The 21,276-nt window shown below is 52.5% G+C and overlaps 3 protein-coding genes across 3 annotated transcripts; 1 reads left to right on the top strand and 2 right to left on the bottom strand.

Annotated features, from left to right (window-relative positions):
- Window positions 1-3,759: 3,759 nt before the first annotated feature.
- J7T55_010181 (uncharacterized protein) lies at window positions 3,760-8,822 on the bottom strand (the record flags this gene model as incomplete). Its single annotated transcript, XM_053131379.1, has 5 exons — window positions 3,760-4,500; window positions 4,561-7,516; window positions 7,614-7,635; window positions 7,690-7,836; window positions 7,895-8,822. 5 exons carry the CDS (start codon window positions 8,820-8,822, stop codon window positions 3,760-3,762), a joined length of 4,794 nt encoding a protein of 1,597 aa, XP_052990607.1.
- Window positions 8,823-11,237: 2,415 nt separating this feature from the next.
- On the top strand, window positions 11,238-14,450 carry J7T55_010180 (uncharacterized protein; the record flags this gene model as incomplete). The annotated part of the gene is made up of 2 exons (XM_053131378.1): window positions 11,238-11,351; window positions 11,427-14,450. 2 exons carry the CDS (start codon window positions 11,238-11,240, stop codon window positions 14,448-14,450), a joined length of 3,138 nt encoding a protein of 1,045 aa, XP_052990606.1.
- Window positions 14,451-14,736: 286 nt separating this feature from the next.
- Window positions 14,737-16,683, bottom strand: J7T55_010179 (uncharacterized protein; the record flags this gene model as incomplete). The annotated part of the gene is made up of 4 exons (XM_053131377.1): window positions 14,737-15,075; window positions 15,145-15,473; window positions 15,565-15,916; window positions 15,985-16,683. 4 exons carry the CDS (start codon window positions 16,681-16,683, stop codon window positions 14,737-14,739), a joined length of 1,719 nt encoding a protein of 572 aa, XP_052990605.1.
- Window positions 16,684-21,276: the final 4,593 nt, after the last annotated feature.

Below are 21,276 nucleotides of genomic sequence, written 5' to 3'. Positions count from 1 at the left end.
CTTGCCAGGGGAAGCAGACCCAGGTCGGACATCGTCATGCGCACAACTGCCTGGCAAACCAGGACCTCGACGATTTCCGTCTGGTGGAGGTGGAGCACTGCATTTTCCCATCATTTCCGAACCTCATGCTCCATCACATGAATATTTCATGTTCCGCACACCTGGGCAAAGAGATGGACCAATGTGATAAATGAGTTAGTTCGGCATGAAGTTATGGGCCCTAGTCGTCCAGGTTCCCGGTTTGACTGCACTGGCTGCAGAAACAACAACCATCATCGCTCAACCGTCCATGATACTCAGTACACACAATCAAATGATGTGGTACAGCCTAGAAATCTCTCCACCAAAGTGATCGCACAGTCGAACGGGCTTCTTGCCTTCAGATGGCACGCACAGGGAGGTGTTGGCCGGGGAGACCGGGAATGGCGGCGCAAAGTGTCAAAATGCAGTCCTGCTCTTTGCGCTCACATTGTTGAAGAGAATGACATCTGGAACCTGCCGCAGACACGAATGGATCGCAGCCACAATCTGCCAAGTAACACTCTCCTTGCCGACATGCTCGCTTGCTTCAAAAGTGGATACCAGATCTGGATTTAGTCGTACTCGCAATTGGTTCGATCCTGCTGGACTGCTGACTGTTGCAGGATGCGCCTTACCGAGTCTCGCATGCAACGACTTTCTGCCCTACGCTTTTCCCTGCAGCCCAGCTAACAAACAGCACGTATGCGTAACTCGCGGCCATTTCAAACAATCAATTGCCACTCAAATTGCCACTCAGGCGCAGCGGGCGGCGGATATTACTTCCACGCACAAATCAGTCGATACGTCTCTGGGTTCGTGGGCAATCGCCTGATGCCGGCAGCCATCTTTGGCCCGTGACACAAAGGTAACAATGCCTTGCCCAAACGCCGCTACTGATGCACGAGTCTGAAAGTAGATCACTCCGCAGTACTCCAGATGCTACGAAAACCACCCTCTACCTATCATTTGCTGGCGATGGAGGACGTCATGATATCCGATCCCTCTAGTAAATAAATAAGGTTCAGAAGGGAGCAATGCCTGTCAGCATCCCAGGCACGAACACATCGGTCACGAGAGGCTTTAAGAGCCATCTACTGGCGGGTACAGTACCCTGCGTACCAAGATCCACAGCAGAGGCACCACGAGCGAGGACCGTTGTCCCTGGATTACGGGCTCTGTCTCCGAGTGGTGCCACGGTCGTGGCGGAGGCCGCTTTTGTAAGTGCCATGTTGATAGCAGGGAGCGACAACAACTGTTCCTCTGGTCACAGGCGAAGCAAAGTTATCTCGGCAGGTGGGGGACACAGCACCCACAGTCAAGGTCGCATCCTGTAAGCGGCACCAGCGAGTGTCAGACATTGGTCTTCGAGTGGACCAGTCCCGCGCGCCTTGGGAAGCCGTACCGTAAGCCGCTTACCGGTAGGTGCGCAGTGCGCACCACACAGCACTCTCAACATTGTGAGTTATGATGAATCCCTCGGGAACCCCAAACAGCCTCAACCTGCCGCTAGCCGACCTCACGTCTGGAGATCGAGGCGCCGCCCTCAAGGCCGGAGAGGTGCCCACCCCTTGCTCACCGGTCGCCGGATTGTTGTTAGAGTACACCATCTTCACTCGTCATTCCATGCTATCTCATTGCTAGTGTATAGCAGTTGATATAACACTAACAGGCTGTATCAAGCACCCTTCGGATAATCACGGCTTGAAAAAATACAACACGAATGGAAGATTTTCTGGTGCTTCATCGATTTTGGTTTTGTGAGTTCAGAAATCGCATAAGCCCCGTTGAATCAATCTGGTACGGTTGATCTCGGAGCCACTTGGCACGGGAGCGAGGCAGGTCACATTTGTTCCAAAATCTGACGACGAACTGTGCGACACCGCGGACCGGCCCTCAAAAAAACACCTGAAACGGTCAGATTTTAGCCCTGCCGGCGAGGTAACTACGAGCGGACCTCGGTTGCGTCGAAGATGTGCAAGAGGCTCGTTCTGATCATCCAAGAAATGTGACCGTCACAAGGCTCGTCAACAGAAGCCTCATGATTCGAAGATTTCTTGACCGGTCTCATATCACTGCGCCTTTGAGGGCATGCTGACGGCGGATCCTACATCCGTCACATGAAGTCGAGAGTCGAGATAACGTCCACGTTTCGACTTGCAGACCCCTGCTGCCGCCCCTGTGCCGACAGACTGACAGTCATGGGGTCCCCGGCAAAGATCTGCGCTCGTCTGAATGGCCAACGGCTGCCAATGATCACTTGACCGGAGTGCCTGCCGTCTGGCCCTGCAGTGCCTACACAGTAATACTAACCCCAACTTGCTGCCACACCTGCTGATGTGGACACGACGATCAGGGCCAGTGGCGCCAAGTTGCACAGAACCACAGCTGACGAGAATGTACCAGACGCTGGCGGGTGATGTTGAAGCCTGCACCGTTTGGACGGGGCTTCAGAGAGCCACGACCTCGCAGCCACGACCTCGCCGCGGGTGCTGCCCGAGGTTGCCCACGGCCTGCACCTGCCAATTGACCGAGACAGTCACCCACAGTGCAGCCTGCTTGCCTATTCATACGACGTCGAATGAACCATCCGTACCATAGTTTGGGGAGATCGTGGCACTGCCTAAATCCCATTATTTGGTAGATGGCGTAGGCTGGGTAGACCGGCAGGATAAACATCGGGCGTGCTATTTCCAAACCTGTCTGTCCCTTAACCCCGCGCATCTCCACCACCGACCGTACGCACACAGCTACTGCTGAGCCACAAAGTGCAGACCATGGTACGCCTGGAAAACAGGCGGCAACAGAGTCATTGGGGCTCGTTCTCGTTGTGTGGTTTCTTGCCGTGAGACAAGTCCACGGCCTGTAGCATGACCCGTCGTCTGTTCTCCGGTCCTCCATATCTCGGCTCGGGAAGATCTGAGCAATTTCTTGCAACCACCACCACCTTCGGTTGCGAGGCGTCACCTCCCGTACCAGACTTGGGCCCTCCTCACTCCCGAGGTACATTCGTGTTGTCCCGAGATGACACAGCCGGGGTGGGGGGACGCACCTCACCCACCAAATCTACACGCCTTCTCCGCCAGAATATTAGGTTACAGGCTTCACAAATCCACCTGATAAGGAAATCATCCTCGCTCCGCCCAACGCGGTCACTCTGTCAGGACGGTCAAGTGTCCTCTTGCTGTTTGTGACCAGTGTATTTGATATGTCATATTCTATGTTCAATTTCGCGTTGGTATCGGTCCGTCATTGACCTTCCTAGTATATAGGGAGGGAGGCAGGCCGGATTGTAACGCCTGGTTGGGCAGCAATAGTAACGGAGGGAAAGGGAAAGAGGATGGACGATAATAGTCCGCAGTTAATAACATTCAACGGTGGTCAAGACGGGAAGGTTGCCGAGACATATATGTGCTCGTGGTATAGTGTGATATCCTCAGGGGCAACGCAAGATCTCGTCATAATCAGCTGCACGAGAAGACCAAAGAGCTCGCACAGGGCTCGCGTTCGCGTCCCGCATGGTCAAGGTCCAGAGCTTTACTGTTGAGGACTCGCTTGGCCCACGAGGGCATCTTTATTCTTTTGTACGGATGACGCTGTTTCTATCTATGGTGCAGTAGAGGCACATGTTGTATTCTCGCCGACAAATAAAGAAAGTACCCCTTTCGAAGTTGGAGGGGTGAAATGATGGCTGTGGCAGGCGATGGCCAGTTCTTTCTCGCTTTCGAGGCCAACTTTGGATCACATACCGCCAGCATGCTTGTTTTCTGAGGCGTCACCCTCCTGTTCGGTAGAGTCACCTTCGGTATCCTGAGCCGCCGCAGCAGCGGAAACTACCTGCGTGAGATCCTCGGTTGCTGCCGGTGCTGCCGCGGCTACTTGGGCATCTCTTTCCGCTTTTCCACGTTCGGGTGCTTTCCTCATCTCTAGAACGTCGCCGGCATCTGGCGTCTCCTGGCCTTCTAGCTGTTGCTTCTCTGACCAAGAGAACGCATCCGACAGGTTGACTGCCACAAAGCTCTTGGGTAGCTTGACAGTATGGAACTTGGCACGTAGCGTCTCGATGACCTCCTTCCAGTTACAGTGTGGCGTCAGGGTCCTCCTCTGTGCGCAGCTGATGCAGTGCTTGCTGTCAAGCTGGACGTCCAACGGGTCATAGACGTGACACCCAGGGCTGATAGCGATCCGGATACTGTAATTAAATGTAGGATAGCCTTCGCCTGTAGTGGCACCCTGCGGTTGATTGGTTTCGGACTCGTACAGCTCGAAGCAAATCTGCGAAAGGTAGTCCAGCTCCGGAATAGTGCTCCGTTTGATTTTGGTCTCGATACCGCCTTCCAGGATGCAGTTGAGGAGGGTGTAGATGTGAGATTCTTTGGTGAAGTAGAAGAAGCACTTCGCGTCATCTGAGGCTTGCATCTCTTCCAAGTCGGAGACAATTTCTCGTAACAGAGGCAGGGACGTAAGCAAGCCAATTTCGAGCTGATAGTATAGAAGTTAGTAACGCTTGGCTGTCAGTCACAAGACAAAGGGTCCACATACCTTTTCGCTATCAGATATGCCGTACTCCTGAGGGCAGATGAAGTCGAATAGGACCTTAGCAAGCTGATACAATTCCCGCAGAAGTTCAAAGCGGTCGTCAGTCTTCGCCTTCGTCTGGCTTTCAGGAGAACCCCTCTGAAGGCCGAAGTACTTTTCTGCATCTCCCACAGTGTCCGCCTTTCGCATACTGCTGCCCATGGACGACCTTCTGAACAATCGTCTAACTCTGTGATCATCTCTTTCGCTATCTCTCATAGAGCCTTTGTCTCCGTTCTTGCTGTCCTCAGATGACTTGGCGGGGTGTTGTGGCAACTGAGATTCTTTGCCAGCTTCAGCCGATCTGCTTTCTTGGTCCGTTGCAACAACGCCATGTTTGCGGAACTCCTCAACCAGTTCCTTAGTTGGCCTGAATACCCACTCTAAAAATTGACGATTGTGAAGTGCATCAAATTTCATCGTGTCGTAGAGCTCGGAGATCTTGCTTGGGTCAACTTTCTCACCGTCACAGAACTCTGTAAAGAGCTTCTCCCACCGTTCCCGGAAGAGCTCGGCATCTTCTCCACAACACCACCGGGCTTGGATTTCATTAACAGCCGTGACCTGGGACAATGAAGACGCCATTGAGTGAACGGAGCCGGACGATCCCTCACCGGGCTTGAGCTTTTCTGAACTGCCAGGATTGGAAACCGCGTTTAGCGAATTCACAGCCCCGCTGCGCAACTTGTTGAAGTTGAAGTGCATGACGCGACGATGGAAGTTCATTAACTGTACAACACGAGTCTGCACTTCCGCCGGCTCGGGCATGTTCTCCGGCCAAGCGAATTGTGGCGGTCTTTCATTACCCTTGCGGAGGAGACCCTTGAGCTTCTTCTTGACCTTATCCATTTCGTCCTTCGCAGCATTGGAGTCATCCAGAAGGTCCTTCCGAATCTGTATGAAATCCTCTGGAAGGTCGGTGCGGTCTAAAAAGGCAGATGACCATATCTGAGCACTCGTTGTCACTCGTCTCTCTGAGCTGCTGAAGACATGTATCTCATCAAGGACATCCCGATTCAAGATGGCCAGGTCATTACGCATGTTTTCGCCAAGTTCCTGTGCCTGGTAGCGAGCTGAGTGCGTAGGCTCACCGCCCCATTTCACGATAAGTTGCAGCTTATCGAGAACGAGACCGTTCTCTGCAGCGGTAATTTTCGACATTGTGACCCCTGACAAGGAGTCGTGGCGCTTGGGTGGGAATCGTGGTACATTCTCAGTGCCGGAGAGCTCGTTGCCTGAAAGTGCGGCCTCAGACATCTCTTCGGTAGGTTGTGAACTTGGTTCCTTGGGAGAGACTTGCTTCTCGTCCACTGGGGCCATCTCCTCGGTCTTCTTCTTGCGAAACATTGGCTTGATCTGAACCTTGGTGCCTGGCCAACTGCTCTTTTTCACTAGGACATTTCGCAGCGCCCTGAGTTTGTCGCGATCCTCTCCGCCAGCTCTCATAGCTTTCTCCACGGCTTCGAGGACGCTCGCCAGTGCTGGCTCACCAATAAGGAGCACCTCCTCTTGATGGCCCCGGAGCAACTCAATAAATGGATCAGTGTGAAATGTGAACTTGAACTTCTGCTTCGGCGTACGATCAGCGTGCCGAATGACCGAGACCATGCCTTTGAGCTTCCAGGAGTGTTTAGGTGGAGGCGGCGGCGGGGTATGAACATCCGGTTGTTCTGTCACTAACTCCTGGAGATTGGGCGTGACTGGCACGGTCGCTGGTGTCGAAGATGGCTTGCTGCGAATGAGAGGCTCGGAGAGAGGCAATAGGGGACTCGTGGCGCCGCTTCCAGCCTTGGATGCGGTTACGACCTCTGACTTCGGAGCGGAGTCTGGGACGGGGGAGTTTGCGGCCCTGATATCTTGCGTCGATTTCGATCCTTGAGTAATAGTGGCTGACTTCTGGTTTGGCAGCATTCCGGTCAGAGGAGTCTCCTTGGGGCCCTTCTCTTGAACGCCGGAACTGGCCCTTGACATTGGATCTATGTCTGATATAGCGGGAGAGGGCATTGGAGGCGTCATTGCGCCTCGTCGTATCCTTTCCTTGATGAAGATCTCCTTCATGATGTTTGCACATCGATCGTAGTAGTCATCATTGTCTTTGACGAAGCTCCACCCGTTGACATCAATGACATAGCTCTTCCCATCGGCTCGAAGCAGGTCAAAGCCACAAACACGCTGGCCAAAGGTCGTCGCAATCCTGCTTGCAACAGTCTTTTCAAGGTCGGTGAGATGAGCCACGTAGCGGACCTCTTTGCCATGCGTGTTACGGCGAACGACACCGTCGACAACGGGCGACTTCCGAGTCTCTGCATGACAATAATTGGGGCCGACTGTGTATGCCTTCACATCTTCTGCGTTCACGACTTTCATAAACTTTTCGTAAAGGAAGCTCTCCGCTGGCTGGGTGATGCAGCGCGGGACCTTGAGATCAGGCACGAACTCGGAGCTCTTGTTCCCGATTTTCCTGAACAGTTTCCTCGCACCTCCGGGATAATCAGGGTCGTCATTGGGGAAGTAGACGATAATGTTGTGATCCTCGCCGCTCACAGGCTTCTCGACGAAAGGCTTCTTAAGCAGTGCACCGTCGACGCTGAGAATATCACCATCGTCCAGTAGCTCTACCTTGCGGGGCAATTTCATCTTGTCTGGATCCGTAGGGGTCGGCTCCAGAGACACACCGGTAACTTCCTCAATATGCTTTGCCAGATCGGGAGTCAGGATGCGGGGGCCTCCATCACGGTTCACTTCCAAACGTTTTGGGGTTGGAACGTCGATCCTGTCCAAGAGATGGAGGCAAAGTCGCCGGTCCCACAGGACCTGCTGCATGGGCACATCGTTGACACAGAATGGTTTCCGTGCCTTGACATAAGCAATGGCCTTTTCGAGGGGGAATCCATCAGAATAAAATGATATCAAATAGTCACTGCAATCAGCATGATCAGCAAATCTCAACTTCAAAGAAGAGTTTCAAAGAAGGCGCAGACACCAGAGCGATAGAGTGCAGAGCAATCGACACTTACCACACGGGCCAATTCTCGATATCTATTGGTACGTCATTAGCAAGAGAAGACCAGATAGAGGAGGAGACGTCCGTACCTTCGTCTAGGATGACTTTGTCTCCGAAGATCTTGACATCAAATTCCCGGTTCGCCAAAAGACGATTCAGGATGTTTCTGCTGGGCTTGCTTCTGGCCTTAACGTCCAAAGCACATACGCCGATGAGGCCCAAGGGCGCGGGTTTCGCTGTTGACTGGGTCAGATATTGTCTTGGTACATAGGTCCTGTGTGAGCGTTGACTAACCCTCTTCCTTCTCCCTATGATGAGGTGTCCGATCACTGCTTGGACTGTGGCTACTAGCCGCGGTACTCCCACTGAGTCGTCGCTTAGCTCGACTTCTTTCTCTAATCGGTTGAGGCCTCGGGGCGCCAGAAGGGTCAGAGCGAGGTGGCTGCGGATGATTCCTCTTAGGGGCGTCGGCGAGGTGTTGGTGTTGTTCTCGGGGAGCAAGATTTCCTCCAGCTATGCCCTGGCTACCAGTAGTAACAGTGACATTCGACAGGCCTGTCTCGCCTTGCTTCCCCGAGGAAGGCGCCATGATGCCGGACACTGAGCGGTGAGTACCGGCGGAACCAGTGTCAGACCCGGTGACCGACGCTGCTGAGCTCGGTATACCCCGAGCAGAGGCCATGGAGTAGATGGAAGAAACGCTCATACGCTTGGTTTCCTTGTCTGCCTCCGAGAAGGACGAGCGTGAAGATGGCATGGCAGGATCAGGCAGTGGATGGTCGCCGACGGAGTCCGCAGAGGTGCCAGGTTGCAAGCGAGGGGTCTCGGAGTCTGGGTCGTCGCTGGCGGCGATGACGTCTCTCAGAGAGCTGTAGCTCCGGACAGAGTTGGAATCGGCCGCACGAGACCTGACGGAAACAGCGTCGTCATTGCCTGCATCGGACTTGAGGGAATCGCGGCTGCTTTGAGGCAAAGGTACATGGGGACTCTTTGCGGGCCGGGCTGGGGGCGGCATGGACAGGCTCGCTGCTGCGTCTCCTGTCCCAGTTTCGGCGGCATTGCCCTTTTGATCGGCGGACGGATTGGTCTTGACAGAGGAGACGGAAGAGTTTGGCGAGTGAGCTGGGCCGCTGGCAGGTGTGGGAGGCTGCTCCCCTGGTCTGTCGTTCTCAGGTGTGGCCCGGTCAGCAGCTTGACCTGGAGGCGGTGGCGGTTGGTCCATGGTTGCTTGAGCCACAGTCTCAAGCAGCCGATGGGGCTTGATTCTCTGATGAGTTCCGGAAGGGACTGACGGCCTGCCCTTAAGCTGCAAATGAGACTGAAGTGCAGTGTGGTGAGGTGTGTTGAGGCGAGGTGAGTGAGGTGATGAGTGAGATGAGGCGAAGTTGGGTGGAGTGGAGTGGCACTGATTTTGAATGGAGCCAAGCAGCAAGGAAGGTCACGACCAGGAGTCCTTGAGGAGCTACGGCTAGCGGCTTGCTCTGACTTGAGTGGGAAAATGGATGATTTAGTGAATGCTTGGCGTCGAAATGGAAATGCTTGTTTGTGCCTAACCAGACCAACGCCGTATCGCCCAAAGTCGTGACTGTAGTGGGATTTATCACGAGGTTCGGTTGTCGACAGGATTGCCCCAAGTATGTGAACAGAGGCAAAGCGCCGCTAGAGTTTCGGTAGACTCCTCGAGTCACCTGCATAGGCATTTGAACATGTCATGTGTTGCTTTCAAGCCTGGTTGGGAAGGCCCCATCGGATGCCTTGAGCAGGTCGAGTGACGCAGGAAGAGAGTAAAATATACGGCTGATATCTTCAAACCAGGTGTTTATCACCTTGCATGCAAAATAAATTGTGTTGGCTGAGCTGTGCTTGTGCTGTACTTGAACTGGGATGAAGCTGCAGGTTCAGCCGGTGGTTGGTTGTGCTGGAGATGACGTGCACAGGGCGGTCAGTCCCTGCGAACCGGAGGGGCACATTGGCACATTGGGAGGGCCGTTCGCCGCAAACATCGAGCCTTTTGGGTTCTCGCGCATGTGAACCCCCAAACGTAGACTACCCAGACTATTATTGGGTACGTACCGGTTGCGTGGGGGACCACCCCATAACTGCATTTTTGGTGCAGCGTCTCTCGACCTGCTCAGGTGTTCACTGACCACGCACCGACTGCTCCGGCAGCCATTACGGTAGAAGAAGCCAGGTCAATGATCAGATTTGAGGTGTAAGAGTGCACTTGAAGTACACATGTTCAGCGAGGGCTAGCTGATATTGGTATCTCTGGACTGCACAGCATGAGGGCTCACACTGTTAAAACGGAGCAGATTATCCTGCGTCGTCGTTCGATACGAATGTCAGTCTAATGCTAATTCTGATTGATCAATGCCAACTATGATATATGCATGCCAATCGTGACTGATCAGTGCTAGTGCTAAGTGGTCCTTTGCAATTTCGACCAACGAGGATCTGATGCTTCAGGTGCGTGTATATGACTTCGGTGCAAATTGACCTGCTATGCTTTCGAAAATTGGCAGTCTCATGCCCCAGCTGCTAGCCTATCTGGCTGCTTTCACTCGTGTTTCTGCTTCGATGACTTCCGCGCAAGATTCGGATACATGTCCGATTGAAGTTGAATCTTGATTTGATCGCAATGCCGACTTCCGAACAACAATGAAAGCAGACGAAATCTTACCACCGAGCCAGTTATAGTATCTGTGCACTGACATTTACATCAATAGTGCCTGGCTTTTACTCTATTTACTGCAGGATGTGGCTTATCCCCCACGGTGGCTTATGATCATGAGATTTATTGTAGTCGGATTTGGCTCCTCGCCATTGGCCATGGACCATTGCAGGAGGTGTATTTCAGAGATCTGGCTAGATGAACAACGAGGTGTGACCATGATGTTCTTTTCTTCGGCGCATTTGTTCGGCCTCACCCTTGGCCCAGGCGTTGGTGTGTTTCTAGGAAAGGCAACGGGATGGAGATGGGTGCCGGGGTTCCTTTAGTTCGGCGAGCCGGCTCTTCATCTTGTGTCGTGATATAACAGAAGGATTATATGACTACCAGCAGGCCTATGGTGCCAGTGCGATTCTACGAGGCATGTGTTGTCTTTGCATGACGGTGATCATTCCCGAAACATTTGGCCTCGTGCTGCGTGCTGCTTGTGTGACGCGCACGGCGACTCTCGCAAGTCAAAGGCCGCGTATATGTCTCGAAACTAGCCACATCCTTGTGATTGAATTATATAGCCCTTACACAGTTGCAACCATTGAAAAATGGATGACCGCGCCCCACTTCCTTTTCAGCCTTTGCCCTTGTCCGATGTCCAGCCATCTTGGGGTCGTATTAATTAGCAGACGGTAGAGGAAGGCATGGCTGTTTATTGAGAACAAAAGTACAAATGGAATGAACAAGGAAGGAAAAATATGATATTGGTCAGGAACCATCTAAAGGGAAGTATTAGGTGAACTAGCAGGCACAACTTACCCGGCGTAGGGGTCTAATAGAGGCTGGTTGGCTGATAAGATAAGATAAGATAACAGTCCAAATTTCTGCGACCGCATCACCGACTAGAATGGTTTTTGATTCGGTACAACATGACCAGAGACTCGGTGGTTATTACATGATTAGCAGGGCTGGGTCAAGATGCCTCACTCCGAGCAAAACGATGCTCCTCTGGTCAAACGCCAGAAAGTCGGCACACCAGCCAAATCTGCCACTCATGCGCCCAAAGGATCCAGGATATTTGCGCCGTTCAGGGTAAGCCATTGCGCCGTGCCCACCACTTTGCTCTCGGCTTTGCTAGATTGACCTGCTGACGATGCCTTCCAACAGACTGTGGGCCTGGTCTCCCCAACCACTGTCCCATTTACATCGATACCCCTAGGCAAAACCACCTTCCAGATAACCACCTCCGTGGGCCGATCTCTCCAGACATATGATCTCAAACGCGGTCTCAATCTTGTCTTCATCACTCGTCCCCAAGCCCCTGCCGACATAACAGCTACCTATGCGTGGAAAGAGAAGGTGTTTGCCGCATGGGGCGACTCCCGCAATGGAGGCGCTCAGGGACTCTGGGTCTTCCAGCGTGGCAAGAAGGTCGCAGAACTCCCGCTGCCCAGCGACCTCGACCAACCCATAAGACAGATTCTCATCTTTGGCTCTTGGATAGTGGCCTGCTGCTCGACGAGAATCGAGGCTTGGAAGACTGCCACCTACGAACACTACACCACTCTGCACACAGTGGCGTCGAAGGCCGGGGACAACGAGTTGACGGGCGGCATTTGCAACATGCCGACTTATTTGAACAAGATTTTTGTTGGTCGCCGGGATGGCTGGGTCGAAATCTGGAACATCAGTACGGGGAAGTTGGTTTACACCATCCTGCCTCCTTCGCCGAAATGTGGTGCCGTCGCCTGTTTGGAGCCTTCCCCAGCCCTGTCGCTACTCGCTATATCCTATTCGAACGGTCCTCTGATCATTCATGATATCCTTATGGACAAACGAGTGGTTCAGCTAATGGCAGGCACGGAGGAGGCACCCGTCTCCGTGATTTCATTTCGAACGGATGGTCAAGGGGCAGGCCAAGATGGCCGAAAAGACGGTGTGATGGCCACCGCAACGACAAAAAATGGCGACATCACCTTCTGGGACCTCAACAAAGGAGGCAGGATCATGGGTGTTCTTCGCAGTGCCCATAACCCACCCTCACTGGACGGCCCCACTATCGGCGGTGGAGTGAGCAAGATTGAGTTTCTGCCCGGCCAGCCCGTTATCATCACCAGCGGTTTGGACAACTCATTGAAGTCATGGATCTTTGACGAGACGCCGTTCACACCCGTTCCACGTATTTTACACTCGCGGAGCGGACACTCTGGCCCGGTTACATGTCTTGAATTTCTACCGTCCGACTTCGATGGTTCCGAAGCCGGTAACAAGTGGCTCTTGAGTGCTGGAAAGGATCGAAGCCTTTGGGGATGGAGTCTGCGTCGCGACGGCCAGAGCACCGAGTTGAGTCAAGGAGCCATACGGAAGAAAGCCAAGAAGATTGGCATCTTGTCCCAGTCGACTCTCAGCCACGGGCCAACGACCACACTTGATGACTTGAAAGCACCTGAAATCACTTGCATATCTTCTTCGCTCAACCGCGATGGCGGCATGGGAGCTGTTCCCGGCAAGCATCAGATTTGGCAAAAAGGAAACACTCAGAAGAGAACAGATGCTGAGGTCAGCGCAATGACTGGCTGGGAAAGCGTAGTCACCGGGCACAAGGACGACCCCTATGCCCGAACTTGGTTCTGGGGCAGAAAGAGGGCCGGTCGGTGGGCATTTCAGACAGGTGATGGCATGAATGTGTCCACAGTCGCCATAAGTCCATGCGGCACGTTCGCGCTGGTGGGCTCGGAAGGCGGCAGTATCGACATGTTCAACTTGCAGTCAGGCGTGCACCGACAGAAGTTTCCATCACGGCTCACACCGGCGCAAGCCAGGCAGCTCAAAATACACCAGATGAGACAGACGGACTCTGTCCAGGAGCTTCATGCTCGGTCGAGCTTCAATTTCGCGCCAGGAACTGGAAAGCACACCAAGCCTGTCACCGGAATAGTGGTCGATTCGATGAACAAGCTTGTCATTTCGTGTTCCTTGGATGGAACTGTGAAGTTCTGGGAATTTCTGACTGGACATCTGCTGGAGCAGATTGACTGGGCTCCCATGACAAAAGTAACAGGCTGTCGGTATCATGCGGCGAACGACCTTATCGCCTTCTCTTGCGATGATAATTCCATTCGTGTGGTGGATATCGAAACAAAAAAGACAATCAGAGAATTCTGGGGCTGTAATGGTGCGATCAACGACTTTTGCTTCTCGAATGATGGCCGCTGGGTAATCGCCGCGTCGCAAGATTGCACCATGCGGATTTGGGATCTCCCCACCAGCCATCTCATTGATGCCTTCAAGTTCGAGACGCCTTGCATGGCACTGGCCTTTTCAGGGACAGGCGAGTATCTGGCCGTGTCGAACGCAGACCAGTTGGGGGTGAATATTTTCACGAACAAAGCAGTTTTCAAGCATGTCCCGACGAGACAAATATCAGAGAGCGAGATCGGGCAGATATCAGGTCCAACAACCTCGGGTGAAGGTGGTCAGGGCTTCCTCGAGGCTGCTTTTGAAGAGGACAGCACAGAGATTGAGGGCGACGGCGTGGCAGCTCCAAGCCTGGATCAGCTGAGCGCGGACATGATGACGCTGAGTCTGGTGCCCAAGAGCAGGTGGCAGACTCTACTGCACCTCGACCTTATCAAGAAGCGCAACAAGCCTACGGAAGCACCTAAGGCACCCGAGAAGGCACCGTTCTTCCTGCCATCCACGAACGGCAACAAAGCTCAGGGTCAAGACGCTCAGGCCACCGCGAAAGAAGAGGATGAGTCCAAATCGAGGATTACAAAACTTGACTGGAGCCGTTCGCAGATGACATTCTCAGCAAAACTCCATGACGGCGCTGTCAGTGGTAATTACGACGGCTTTATTGAACACATGAAGTCGCTGTCTCCCTCCGCCGCCGACCTTGAACTGCGGTCGCTGTCCATCGGCGACGCCAGTGACGGCGAGGAAAATGAGCTGCTCCATTTCATCCGAGCGATGACGGCCAGGCTTGTAGCCAGACGAGACTATGAGCTGACGCAAGCGTGGATGACGGTATTCCTGAGGTTGCATTTTGATATCATCATGGAGAGTGAGGTGCTGTTAGGCGAACTGAAGAGGTGGAAGAGCCACCAGGAGAAGGAGAAGGACCGACTTGATAACCTAGTGGGGTACTGTGGTGGTGTCGTCGGTTTCATCAGGAGTCCCAGGACATAGCGGATGCTAGGTTATTAATGTAATGGATGTCGTTCTTGGCTCTGAGTGCTTGACCAAGACACAGACCAGTTGCTCATGGGTTGTGTTCTACAGTTCAAACACTAATCTGCGTCTAAAATCTATATCATGATGATACTGCAAGAAGTTGACTGAGCTGATGCCCTGGTTTGTAACGCTCATCTGCTACTGCGCCATCCATGCTTGTTGTCTATGCTTCTCAGGCGTTTTGCCATCTGATACACAAAATAAGAGCACAGAACTCATATAAGAGTACACGCTGCCTTCATCACTCCCTCACTCCATCACTTCTGGCACCAGCATCCGCCACCGCTTCTGCCTGTTTCTTCTCCGTAACAAGCTCCGCGGCGCCGTCCTGATTCCCTTGGGTTCCTAGGCGAAGCCATGGGACGAAAAGAACACTGACTGCAGCCATAGCGACTGACACTTCAAACGTCCGTGTGTATTTCAGCATCGGATGGGCCATTCCCGGGGCCGTGTTATCGACAGAGCTGTAGATGGCCGTAGCGATACCAACCCCAACCGTTGCACTCAGGCGGTTAAGGGTATTCTGTACGCCGGTTGCCAGACCCTGCTGATGCGCTGGCAGGAATTGCATTACATACATCTACGAAGGAGTGTCAGCGCATGCATTAATTCAGTGATTTAAAGTAATGGAAGACCTTGCTGGACTCACATTGGAGACGTTGGTTTGGAAGTCCGCGCCCACGACGTTGAGGATCAGCGCTGGGAACATGAACGCCCAATACGAGCTGTCAGCGCGCATCAGAGACAGAAGTAAGTTGGCGCCAAGGTATGCAAGTGACCCGACGGCTATGATTATTGTGTTGTTAACTTTGTGCAACGTATACCCTATGAGGATATTCCACAGGAAACCGGCAATTGCTTGTGGGAGAAGGTGAACAGCAACACTCAGGGGGTCGTATCCCCTGATTTCTTGCATAAAGAATGCCAGATAGAAAGATGAAGCTTGGAAGGACATGTAGCCGAAGACAGTCGTCGCACCTATCAAGTTCTCAGTCAGCAAAGTTCTCAGATGGATACCTCTCTGTCGTAGGATGAGACTGATATGATGGAGGCTTAGAGAAGCACATACTCAACAACGCGAAGTTGCGGTCTTTCCAGATGAAAGGAGGCATGAGGGGATAAGCGCTTTTGGTCTCCCAGAAGCCAAACACCATCACAAGAGCGACTCCAATGACCATCAAGCAGAGTGTAACGGGAGATGTCCAGCCGTCAGACGGCCCGAGCGTGATTCCAGCAGTGAACATGCCAGTACCAAACAATATGAGTGCTGCGCCAAAGGCATCAAACTTTTTGACAAATGTTGATAGTCTCTGCTTCAAGGGCTCGCCGGGTTCGAAAGCCTCGACTTTTGGCACAGCCCATAGGGCGTGTAGGAAGAAGACTGCAAAGAGAATGGCAATGAAGAAGAACGAAGCGCGCCACTTTTAAATGGTCAGCACGGTATTCACGCGAGATTGCGGTCAACTGTCGTCGAGGGTCTTTGGCTTACATTAAACAGCCTCGCAGCTATACCACAGGTGATACTTCCCGCAACGGTCCCCAAAGATTTACCAGCAGTGAAAGCCGAAAAGGCCAAGTTCTTGCGTTTGCTCGGCTTGCCATACGCTGCTCCCAATATACCCCCTGCAGGTGGCACGATCATGGCGGAGGAGACACCGAGGACACCGAGGACGACGTCCATCCAGAAGGGGTTCTGAGCGAAGCCAACAAGCAGGACGAAGACGGCGTATGAGCTCATGCCACAGAGGAACAACATCCTCCGGCCGAGCAGGTCAGACAATTGGCCCAGCGCGAGCTGGAAGGACCCGGCTGTTAGGGTCGTCGACGCCGCGATCCATGAGATTTGGCCCTGCGTCATCCCCAGTTCCCGTCCAATGGTAGCGGTGACAGTCGACGTGGCCCCGGTGAGGAATGGATTTGATGCCATTGCGATAGTCGCCTGCGCAACAAATGAGACTTCCTGTATCGTGTTCTTGAAACATTCTGGTCGGTTGCCAAGTTTCTGCCTGATAGTTTCTGCGACCGAAAGATTGGTGTTCTGCCGCTCGAGATCATCATCTAGTCCTGGGGAACTGCTGACGCTGAGCCTTCGCACTCGTTCCGTGAGCACCTCGCGCGATGTTGGCCTCGTTGTGGCCTCGCTACCTGAGGAAGGCGTCTCAATCTCAGCTTTCTCCAAATCTGCCATGGCTGAAATTCGAGAGGCTTTAAGAATTTCCCCAATGATAATTGAATTGGAAATTGAGTAAGTTGAGTCCAATGCTGGTTCGATGTTGCCACAGGCAGTCATCTGATATTAAACATAGCTCAAAACGGGAGGATGAGACTTATAAGCCAAATAGTGCTTCAGGATCTGAACAATCCAACATCGTAAGCCCATTCGACTGAATATGCACGACAATGGGCCATACATGGCCATAGAGTCATGCAAAGAGTTTCCGGTGATAGGCTCAAAGGCCTATCTGCGTCACCACCGAGTTGGTAAAGTTTAAAATCATGCCGCAGCCGCAGTATGCAAGTGATATCAGCGAGGCCTTTCTACAACCCGGATTCCTCATTGTGTGCGGTATTGGCTGCTTCTCTTACAGGGTTGGTAGCACAATACAGCCAGATTGCAATCGGAACAGATGGCAAATCGTTGTTACTTTCCCTCGATTAGCGTGTAGTGCAGTAATATAGATCAAGGAATGCTCATAGAAGAATTACAGTCCTGCTTAGGACCAGAATATAAACCCAGAGGCAGTCTTCCCACCCCTCTGAATCGGGTTACAAGTGCATGAATAGCCACCGAACAAACGCCCATGGACCACTATTAGACCCGCAGCGGATTCAGATACTGGAGCACCTTTGCTACTAACCAAGCCGCATCTTTTTGTCACTGTCTCCAAGCTGAGCGTGGGTCTTTACTATTCATGTTAGCTCCTGTACGTAAATTCCGGTGCCGATGAAATATGTCTGAGAGTGGCCATCAGGAATGGATTCTGACTAGTGATAGCCTGTGATTTACAACTAGCCAACATCTATAAACTTTTGGTTGAGTCAAGCGATGAAACAAGTCGATGTGAAAGCCACGATTCGCAGTGCAAAGAGCCAGCTTGGCGGTGACATGTAAGCACGAGGTATTCATTATCGGACGCCGAAGCGGAATAAGGCAAACGGACTCGAGCAACTATTGTCAACATAACAACAGCCTTGATAAAAATCAACCACTCTCCCAAGTACTCCGCGTTCAACGGTCCTGTGTCTTTCTTGCTGCAGTTTCTCAATTGTATCTTTCAACTGTATCTTCTAACTATATCTTGGTAACTCAATATTTTTTAACCATATCTTGCATCAGTCTCAGTTGATGCTGTCGTTCCTGCTTCTAGCACAAACCTAACTTTGAATTAGTCGATAAGCTTTCGGTCAAATCCACAAACTTCACGTGCATAGCTGCTCCTTTGTCGCACTGAGCTATGAGAACAAGATCTATGATTCAGGACCGGACTCACCGATCCCCTCCACCAAGCTTTCACGCAACTCATCCACGTACTGACATTTCCACTGTACCGCCGCAATTAACGTCATTAGTAGATGTTCATCCGCGAGTCAGGCCCCCGAGTATTAATTCACGACTCTATGAGTATTTCGGTCACGAAATAGCCCTACCCATGACCCAATGGTTTTGTGTCCCTCACGCGGAGTCAATACAGGTGCAATGTCGCTTCAACTGAAATGCATGACTGATTCAGCCAGTCTCGTTGTCGATAGACACATATTTCTTGATTTCAGAGGCAGCGAAGGACAATTGATGCTCAACTATCTAGGAATTGGACAGATTCACCTCACCTCGTCAATCTCAGAATCTGACTGACATTCAGTTCGAGCTCATCAGTGTTGCGACGAATGATTGCAACAAATGCGACTAAAAGACCCCGAGCAAGAGAGCTACGTACATAAGAAAGGCGTTGAGATATTCAACGCCTTCCTTGAGGTCGGCTTTAACAGCTGTGGTGTAAAGAGATTACATGTTCAGATTTTCGGAACCTTCATGATCACCGATATGATCCACTCGAACGACTGACACCGCCAAATGACCGGCCTCAACGATCTTATGGAGAATCACCCCACTGTATAATGTGGCATCAAGGTGTGCCAGTTTCGATGTGGAGTGTGAGGCCATACTGCCCTGTCTAGCCGCACTTATTCGATGCGTGCGATGAGACTGACTCTTCGACGAGATTCGAGTCGTGCTGTTAGGCCCCGCTGAACACGCTCGTGTTCGGCACTGAATACTAAAGAAACCTTAACTTTGAGGTATATAGAGAGACGGAGCGAATATGCTTTTCTCCATGCGTCAGCTCTTGCTGTATCCGTACAAGAAGAAGTAGCAACCGACACTCCAGTGTGCCTGAGAAACACGAGCATCGCCTTCACTAGTCAGGTCCGGTTAAAGAGAAATCCATATCGACGTGCATGCACTCTATGGAGCGGCAATAGTTGTGCAGATGGGATTTCCAAAAGAAGCCGCAAACGTACTCGTTCAGCATAATTTTCAACATCCTCACGTCCGCTCTGGGATGGCTACCGAACCTCTGATATTTACAGGCAATATTTAAATGGCCGATTGATCCTACTCAGACGTCACTTAGCGTCGGAGGACGTGTGACATATTCATATAGGCACTTGTTTGATAGTCAGGAAGAAGCGATGTATCGTTGTCACGGTGGATGACTGATCCCGAAGAGCCGTGGTTGCAGTAAAGCACGACTCAGGGATAGCGGCGGCGATGGCGGCGGCGATGAATTTGACATTTGACACATGAGGCAAGCAGCTAGACAAGTGCATCAGCCTCTACTTCCGGCATGCCTATATTTCGGCTCCGGTGTCTCCCACGTGAGCAACCCAGCGTGGGTATGCTTCAAAACAGTCTGGATCTGTCAAACTCAGAACGGTTGGAATTAGCCAGTCACCCCTGGGCTTAAGAAACCTTGTCCTCCGAGCGGACCTGCTGGTCTCCGAAGTCACGGTTGGGCCCGAGTGTGGCCCAGCCACGAGCTTCTCTCGCTGAGGAAGGGCTGGCTCCCCTGTAAGTCTCACCGTGCTTGTCAAGAAAAGCGAAGTCAGGCGGTGTAACACCAAGCGGAGGGGAGGCCCGAAAGGGGCCAGACGCCGCCTGGCAGTCGATTGACGGAGGTTACTCTAGATAAAGTGCAGCGCAGTGCCGACGTCAGATCTCTCGCCTAGCACTGACAACCGCTCGAGGGGCCGTCGCGCATGTTCCCGCCCAGGTGAAAGTGTGACAAGGCGGAGGATATATGGCGGGTAGGTCTCACTTTGTGTCTTGTTATACGACGGAGTATCCGGCCGAAAGCATTGGCAGGCTTCCGAATTAAGATCCACCTTCCCCAGATTTCGACCAAGATTGACGACCGATGAAGGGAAGAACGGGCCGCTTGGTGAATGTGTCAACCAGTTTTGATGACCGTGAGGCTTCCGGCTAGGTCAATAATTATTGAGGGCTCGAGTACCTTGGGTAGGATTTGAGCTGAGTCTGACGCTGCAGCGCGCGCGACGTGCCGCATTTTTAATCTCGAGACCCAAACTTTGGGGTGTTGGTTAAGAAAATGAATCTCGTTTTCCTTGAAAATGCAGCTGGTTTGCTGGTGCCATACTCCAATTAGAGCGGTGGCTTGCAGCCAGGCTTTATCCTTGAGACAAATGGTCTCTGCAGCTAATTTAGATATATCGCAAGGCTTTTCAGGTCCACTGACAGTGATTAATAAAGTGGAATTATGTAGTACCATACTTCACAGGTGATAGCTTCAATCTGGTGTCCGTGGTTGCGAAGTTTGGCTCTGGGAATTGGCCAGTTTGATCTATATTGTCACACCAAGGCTCAGCCACGTGTCAAGCACGGCAGAAGGGATGTCAGTGCCGTAGCGACTGCCGAAAAGGTCACGTCGGAGCAGCTGGAAGCCTGTCAGTCTGAAAACACAACTTCCATGTTAGTGGTTTTTCAGGCGTCCAGTCGGCCAGCAAGAGAAGGCTTCATGTGTGAACAGGCCGCATTGGGACGTGATGCGGATGCAGAACAATCTAGGGGCCATGTACGGCTTCGTCAGGGTCCTTCTGTGGCAGCAGGCCTTGCATGGAGCACGTCGATCATAGAGTGGTGTTCCACGGTTCAGGGTTGCTCCGTCGCAGTTTCGGCCCGGCGCCCGGGAATGTGCAGCCCTGCGACCAATGTGGGTGGCATCCGCCTGCAACCCCAACGTCCAAGCGACTGGCATCGATGCTCAAGTCCGAGGGGTCTCATGACGCGATTTGCTCCCTTGGGTATGTGGCAACCGCCTGCTACGACATGACGAGGAAAGATCATTCATGTCCACTGCACAGAGAGTTGTGCTGGTGACAGCATAAAGCAGTCCACAGCAAAGGCTCGGTGGTACCCAGAGCTGACGGTCTCCGAGTAGTGAGCTACCGCCGTAACATCGTGGTAATCTACGATCGCTGTCCAAATGTGTGCAGCCCTCGTGGCCTGCCGTGCCCCGCAATCCATTTTATATTGTCCGGAGCTTTTTGGCCTCGATCACTGGCGCCCGATCTGGGGGAATATCTGCAATCTCCAAGCCGTGAATAGTGATGGTGTGCACGCACTCGTAGTGAAGGGGTCCGAAACAAGAGCATACGTAACATTGAGGGTGGCGGGCCACCGGACGTAAGGTACTGCTAGCCAGGACAATGGCGCTCCTGCATTTCACAAGAAGCTACTGCATCGTAGAGAGCTCAGCATCCGCAC

Source organism: Diaporthe amygdali (assembly GCF_026229845.1).
Source record: "Diaporthe amygdali strain CAA958 chromosome Unknown NODE_26_length_719862_cov_65_716256, whole genome shotgun sequence".
Taxonomy (NCBI): Eukaryota; Fungi; Ascomycota; class Sordariomycetes; order Diaporthales; family Diaporthaceae; genus Diaporthe; species Diaporthe amygdali.
Note: the sequence above shows the minus strand (reverse complement) of the source record. Positions and strands in the feature narration are given on the sequence as shown.